The 7,633-nt window shown below is 50.7% G+C and overlaps 1 protein-coding gene across 1 annotated transcript; it reads right to left on the bottom strand.

Moving 5' to 3' along the window:
- Positions 1-4,476: 4,476 nt before the first annotated feature.
- LOC125372542 (proline-rich extensin-like protein EPR1) lies at positions 4,477-6,132 on the bottom strand. The gene has a single exon (XM_048382895.1). It carries the CDS (start codon positions 6,130-6,132, stop codon positions 4,477-4,479), a length of 1,656 nt encoding a protein of 551 aa, XP_048238852.1.
- Between the last annotated feature and the right edge of the window lie 1,501 nt (positions 6,133-7,633).

Below are 7,633 nucleotides of genomic sequence, written 5' to 3' on the forward strand. Positions count from 1 at the left end.
GGGTAGTAGAGGGTAGTGGAGGTACATAGTCGGAGAGTGGAGGTACATAGTCGGGAAGTAGAGGGTAGTGGAGGTACAAAGTCGGAGAGTGGAGGTACAAAGTCGGGTATAGAGTAGTGGAGGTACATAGTCGGGAAGTAGAGGGTAATGGAGGTACATAGTCGGAGAGTGGAGGTATACAGTCGGGAAGTAGAGGGTAGTGGAGGTACATATTCGGGTAGTAGAGGGTAGTGCAGGTACATAGTCGGAAAGTGGAGGTACATAGTCGGGAAGTAGAAAGTAGTCGAGGTACATAGTCGGGTAGTAGAAGTATATAGTAGGGTAGTAGAGAGTAGTGGAGGTATAAAGTAGGGTAGTAGAGGTATAAAGTAGGGTAGTAGAGGGTAATGCAGGTACATAGTCGGAGAGTGGATGTACATAGTCGGGTAGTGGAGGTACATAGTCGGGTAGTAGAGGGTAGTGGAGGTACAAAGTCGGGTAGTGGAGGGACAAAGTCGGGTGGTGGAGGTTCATAGTCGGAGAGTGTAGGTACATAGTCGGGTAGTAGAGGGTAATGGAGGTACATAGTCGGAGAGTGGAGGTATACAGTCGGGAAGTAGAGGGTAGTGGAGGTACATATTCGGGTAGTAGAGGGTAGTGCAGGTACATAGTCGGAAAGTGGAGGTACATAGTCGGGAAGTAGAAAGTAGTCGAGGTACATAGTCGGGTAGTAGAAGTATATAGTAGGGTAGTAGAGAGAAGTGGAGGTATAAAGTAGGGTAGTAGAGGTATAAAGTAGGGTAGTAGAGGGTAATGCAGGTACATAGTCGGAGAGTGGATGTCCATAGTCGGGTAGTGGAGGGACAAAGTCGGGTAGTAGATTGTAGTGCAGATACATAGTCGGATAGTGGAGGTACATAGTCGGGACATAGTCGAGTAGTGGAGGTACATAGTCGGAGAGTGGAGGTACATAGTCGGGACGCCGAAGGACGGAGAGTGGAGGTACATAGTCGGGACATAGTCGGGTAGTAGAGGGTAGTTGTGTAACAAAGTCGGAATGGAGGAACAAAGTCGAGAAATAGAGGGTAGTGGAGATTCATAGTCGGGTAGTAGAGGGTAGTGGAGGGACATTGTCGGGTGGTGGAGGTACATAGTCGGAGAGTGGAGGTACATAGTCAGGACAAAGTCGGGTAGTGGAGGTACAAAGTCGAGTAGCGGAGGTACATAGTCGGAGAGTGGAGGTACATAGTCGGGTAGTGGAGGAACATAGTAGGGTAGTGGAGGTGCATAGTCTGGTAGTAGAGGGAAGTGGAGGTACATAGTCGGATAGTGGAGGTACATAGTCGGGTACAAGAGGGTAGTGGAGGTACAAAGTCGGGTAGTAGAGGGTAGTGGAGGTACAAAGTCGGGTAGTAGAGGGTAGTGGAGGTACAAAGTCGGGTAGTAGAGGGTAGTGGAGGTACAAAGTCGGGTAGTAGAGGGTAGTGGAGGTACAAAGTCGGGTGGTAGAGGGTAGTGGAGGGACATAGTCGGGTGGTGGAGGTACATAGTCAGGACATATTCGGGTAGTGGAGGTACATTGTCGGGTGTTGGAGGTACATAGTCGGAGAGTGGAGGTACATAGTCAGGACAAAGTAGGGTTGTGGAGGTACAAAGTCGAGTAGTGGAGGTACATAGTAGGGTAGTTGAGCTACATAGTAGGGTAGTAGAGGGTAATGGAGGTACATAGTCGGAGAGTGGAGATACCTAGTCGGACATAGTCGGGTGGTGGAGGTACATAGTCGGAGAGCGGAGGTACATAGTCAGGACAAAGTCGGGTAGTGGAGGTACAAAGTCGAATAGTGGAGGTACATAGTCGGAGAGTGGAGGTTCATAGTCGGGTAGTGGAGGTACACAGTAGGGTAGTGGAGCTACATAGTCTGGTACTAGAGGGTATTGGAGGTACATAGTCGGATAGTGGAGGGACATAGTCGGGTGGTGGAGGTACATAGTCGGGTAGTGGAGGTTCGTAGCAGGGTAGTGGAGGTACATAGCAGGGTAGTGGAGGTACATAGTTGGAGAGTGGAGGTACATAGTCTGGTAGTGGAAGTACATAGCAGGGTAGTGGAAGTATATAGCAGGGAAGTGGAGGTACATAGTCGGGTAGTAGAGAGCAGTGGAGGTACATAGTCGGGTAGTGGAGGTTCGTAGCAGGGTAGTGGAGGTACATAGTCGGGTAGTGGATATACATATTCGGGAAGTGGAGGTACATAGTCGGGTGGTGGAGGTACATAGTCGAGTAGTGGAGGTACATAGTCGGAGAGTGGAGGTACATAGTTGGACAGTGGAGGTACATAGTCTGGTAGTGGAAGTACATAGTCGGGTAGTAGAGGGCAGTGGAGGTACATAGTGGGGTAGTGGAGGTTCGTAGCAGGGTAGTGGAGGTACATAGACGGGTAGTAGAGGGCAGTGGAGGTACATAGTCGGGTAGTGGATGTACATATTCGGGAAGTGTAGGTTCATAGTCGGGTATTGCAGGTACATGGTAGGGTAATGGAGGTACATGGTAGGGTAGTGGAGGTACATAATCGGAGAGTGGAGGTACATCGTAGGGTAGTGGAGGTACATAGTTGGGTAGTAGAGGGCAGTGGAGGTACAAAGTCGGGGAGTGGAGGTACAAAGTCGGAGAGTGGAGGTACAAAGTCGGAGAGTGGAGGTACAAAGTCGGAGGGTGGAGGTACAAAGTCGGAGAGTGGAGGTACAAAGTCGGAGAGTGGAGGTACAAAGTCGGAGAGTGGAGGTACATAGTCGGGTAGTGGAGGTACATAGTCGGGTAGTGGAGGTGCATAGTAGGGTATTGGAGGTACATAGTTGGGTAGTAGAGGGTAGTGCAGGTACATAGTCTGGTAGGAGAGGGTAGTGGGGGTACATAGTCGGGTAGTAGTGGTACATAGTCGGGGAGTAGAGGGCAGTGGAGGTACATAGTCGGATAGTGGAGGTACATAGTTTGGTAGTAGAGGGTAGTGCAGGTACATAGTCGGGTAGTAGAGGGCAGTGGAGGTACATAGTCGGATAGTGGAGGTACATAGTGGGGTAGCAGAGGGTAGTGGAGGTACATAGTGGGGTAGTAGAGGGTAGTGGAGGTACATAGTGGGGTAGTGGAGGTACATAGTGGGGTGGTAGAGGGTAGTGGAGGTACATAGCCGGGTAGTGGAGGGACATAGTCGGTTGGCCGAGGTACATAGTCGGAGAGTGGAGGTACATAGTCTAGTAGTGGAGGTACATAGTCGGAGGGTAGAGGTACATAGTCGGGTAGTGGGGGTACATTGCAGGGTAGTGGAGGTACATAGTCTGGTTGTAGCGGGTAGTGGAGGTACAAAGTTGGGGAGTGGAGATACATAGTCGGTTAGAGTGTAGTTGAGGTATATAGCCGGGTAGTAGAAGGTAGTGGAGAGACATAGTTGGGTAGTAGTGGGTAGTGCAGGTACATAGTAGGAGAGTGGATGTACGTAGTCGGGAAGTAGAGGGTAGTGGAGGTATATAGTAGGGTAGTGGAGGGACAAAGTCGGGTGGTGGAGGTACATAGTCGGGTAGTGGGGGTTAGTGGAGGTACATTGTCGGAAAGTGGAGGTACATAGTCGGGACGTAGAGGGAGGGAGAGCGGAGGAACATTGTCGGGACGTAGAGGGAGGGAGAGCGGAGGAACATAGTCGGGTAGTAGAGGGTAGTGGTGTAACATAGTCATAATGGAGATACCTAGTCGGGCAGTAGAGGGTAGTGGAGGGGCACTGTCAGGTAGTAGAGGGTAGTGGTAGGGCAGTAGAGGGTAGTTGAGGTACATAGTTGGGTAGTAGAGGTACATAGTCAGGTAGTGGAGGTACATAGTGGGGAAGTAGAGGGTTGTGGAGGTATACAACGTCAGGTAGTAGAGGATGGTGGAGGTACATAGTCGGGTAGTAGAGGGTAGTGGAGGGACAAAGTCGGGTGGTGGAGGTACATAGTCGGGTAGTGGGGGTTAGTGGAGGTACATTGTCGGAAAGTGGAGGTACATAGTCGGGACGTAGAGGGAGGGAGAGCGGAGGAACATAGTCGGGTAGTAGAGGGAGGGAGAGCGGAGGAACATTGTCGGGACGTAGAGGGAGGGAGAGCGGAGGAACATAGTCGGGTAGTAGAGGGTAGTGGTGTAACATAGTCATAATGGAGATACCTAGTCGGGCAGTAGAGGGTAGTGGAGGGCCACTGTCAGGTAGTAGAGGGTAGTGGTAGGGCAGTAGAGGGTAGTTGAGGTACATAGTTGGGTAGTAGAGGTACATAGTCAGGTAGTGGAGGTACATAGTCGGGAAGTAGAGGGTTGTGGAGGTATACAACGTCAGGTAGTAGAGGATGGTGGAGGTACATAGTCGGGTAGTAGAGGGTAGTGGAGGTACATAGTCGGGTAGTAGAGGGTAATGGAGGTACATAGTTGGGTAGTAGAGCGTAGTGGAGAGACAAAGTCGGGTAGTAGAGGGCAGTGGAGGTTCATATTCGGGCAGTTGAGGTACATAGTCTGGTAGTGGAAGTACATAGCAGGGTAGTGGAAGTACATAGCAGGGTAGTGGAGGTACATAGTTGGGTAGTAGAGGGCAGTGGAGGTACATAGTCTGGGAGTGGAGGTACAAAGTCGGAGAGTGGGGGTATATAGTCGGGTAGTGGAGGTGCATAGTAGGGCAGTGGAGGTACAAAGTCGGAGAGTGGGGGTATATAGTAGGGTAGTGGAGGTACATAAAAGGGCAGTGGAGGAACATAGTCGGAAAGTGGAGGTACAAAGTCGGAGAGTGGAGGTACATAGTCGGGTAGTGGAGGTACGTAGTCGGAGAGTGAGGTACATAGTCGGAGAGTGGAGGTACTTAGTCGGGTAGTGGAGGTACGTAGTCGGAGAGTGAGGTACATAGTCGGAGAGTGGAGGTACATAGTCGGGTAGTGGAGGTAAATAGTCGGAGAGTGAGGTACATAGTCGGGTAGTGGAGGTACATAGTCGGAGAGTGGAGGTACATAGTCGGAGAGTGGAGGTACATAGTCTGGGAGTGGAGGTGCATAGTAGGGTAGTGGAGGTACATAGTAGGGCAGTGGAGGTACATAGTCGGAGAGTGGAGGTACATAGTCGGAGAGTGGAGGTGCATAGTAGGGTAGTGGAGGTGCATAGTAGGGTAGTGGAGGTACATAGTAGGGTAGTGGAGGTACATAGTCGGAGAGTGGAGGTACATAGTAGGGTAGTGGAGGTACATAGTAGGGCAGTGGAGGTACATAGTCGGAGAGTGGAGGTACATAGTCTGGGAGTGGAGGTGCATAGTAGGGTAGTGGAGGTACACAGTAGGGCAGTGGAGGTACATAGTCGGAGAGTGGAGGTACATAGTCGGAGAGTGGAGGTGCATAGTAGGGTAGTGGAGGTGCATAGTAGGGTAGTGGAGGTACATAGTCGGGTAGTGGAGGTACATAGTCGGGTAGTGGAGGTACATAGTAGGGCAGTGGAGGTACATAGTCGGAGAGTGGAGGTACAAAGTCGGAGAGTGGAGGTGCATAGTAGGGTAGTGGAGGTACATAGTAGGGTAGTGGAGGTACAAAGTCGGAGAGTGGAGGTACATGGTAGGGTAGTGGAGGTCCATAGTTTGGTAGTAGAGGGCAGTGGAAATACATAGTCTGGGAGTGGAGGTAAATAGTCGGGTAGTGGAGGTACGTAGTCGGAGAGTGAGGTACATAGTCGGAGAGTGGAGGTACATAGTAGGGCAGTGGAGGTACATAGTCGGAGAGTGGAGGTACATAGTCGGAGAGTGGAGGGACAAAGTCGGAGAGTGGAGGTACGTAGTCGGAGAGTGGAGGTACATAGTAGGGCAGTGGAGGTACATAGTCGGAGAGTGGAGGTACATAGTCGGAGAGTGGAGGTACATAGTAGGGCAGTGGAGGTACATAGTCGGAGAGTGGAGGTACATAGTCGGAGAGTGGAGGTACATAGTAGGGCAGTGGAGGTACGTAGTCGGGTAGTGGAGGTACATAGTCGGAGAGTGGAGGTACAAAGTCAGAGTGGAGGTACATAGTCGGAGAGTGGAGGTACATAGTCGGGTAGAGGAGGTACATAGTCGGGTAGTGGAGGTACATAGTCGGAGAGTGGAGGTACACAGTCTGGGAGTGGAGGTACATAGTAGGGCAGTGGAGGTACATAGTCTGAGAGTGGAGGTACATAGTCGGGTAGAGGAGGTACATAGTCGGGTAGTGGAGGTACAAAGTCAGAGTGGAGGTACATAGTCTGGGAGTGGAGGTACATAGTCGGAGAGTGGAGGTACATAGTCGGAGAGTGGAGGTACATAGTAGGGCAGTGGAGGTACATAGTCGGAGAGCGGAGGTACATAGTCGGGTAGAGGAGGTACATAGTCGGGTAGTGGAGGTACATAGTCGGAGAGTGGAGGTACATAGTCGGGTAGTGGAGGTACATAGCCAGAGAGTTGAGGTACATAGTCGGAGAGTGGAGGTACATAGTCGGGTAGTGGAAAAGAATTTCTTTTCAACTGATAGGACCATAACAAAAAGCTCTCTTCAGCTACGAAAAAAATACGGGCAAAATATCGTCTCTGTTAAAATATTCATAGTGTGTGACATCCGCTTGTTTGTGTGTGACATCTGCTGGGTAGTATGCCACATCTACTGGGTACTGTGTGATATCTGGTTGGTGGTGTTTGACATATGTTGGGTAGTGTGTGGCATCTACTGGGTACAGTGTGGCATCTACTGGGTAGTGTGTGACATCTGGTGGGTAGTGTGTGACATCTTGTGGGCAGTGTGTGACATCTACTGGGAAGTGTGCGACATCTGGTGGGTAGTATGCGACATCTTCTGGGAAGTGTGCGACATCTGGTGGGTAGTGTGTGACATCTACTGGGAAGTGTCTGACATCTTGTGGGCAGTGTGTGACATCTACTGGGTAGTGTGCGACATCTGGTGGGTAGTATGCGACATCTGGTGGGTAGTATGTGACATCTACTGGGTAGTGTGCGACATCTACTGAGTAGTGTGCGACATCTGGTGGGTAGAGTGTGACATCTACTGGGAAGTGTGCGACATCTGGTGGGTAGTGTGTGACATCTACTGGGAAGTGTTCTTGTGGGTAGTGTGTGACATCTACTGGGAAGTGTGCGACATCTACTGGCTAGTGTGTGACATCTGGTGGGTAGTATGCATCATCTACTGGGAAGTGTGCGACATCTACTGGGTAGTGTGTGACATCTACTGGGAAGTGTGCGACATCTACTGGGAAGTGTGCGACATCTAGTGGGTAGTGTGTGACATCCGCTGGGTAGTGTGCGACATCTACTGGGTAGTGTGCGACATCTAGTGGGTAGTGTGTGACATCTACTGGGAAGTGTGCGACATCTACTGGGTAGTGTGTGACGTGGGTGGTGGCGGTGAGGTGAAATGGGGTTTAACGTCGCGACCAAGATTATTGCACTTATATAGCGACGTGCAAGTACGTGTGTGTTTGTGTGGCTGCTTGTACTTCTCGGACTGTTGCCGATTTATAGTGCTAGCTCACTGAGATACCATGCCGCAGTTTAACATGAATACCCCACTCAAACACAGTATACTGACTCCGAGCCGACCAGTCCTTGTTTTAGCCCCTTAAAGCTGAGCGCCAGACAGGGTAACA

Source organism: Haliotis rufescens, unplaced genomic scaffold, assembly GCF_023055435.1.
Source record: "Haliotis rufescens isolate VD_foot unplaced genomic scaffold, xgHalRufe1.0.p SCAF_1, whole genome shotgun sequence".
Lineage (NCBI taxonomy): Eukaryota > Metazoa > Mollusca > Gastropoda > Lepetellida > Haliotidae > Haliotis > Haliotis rufescens.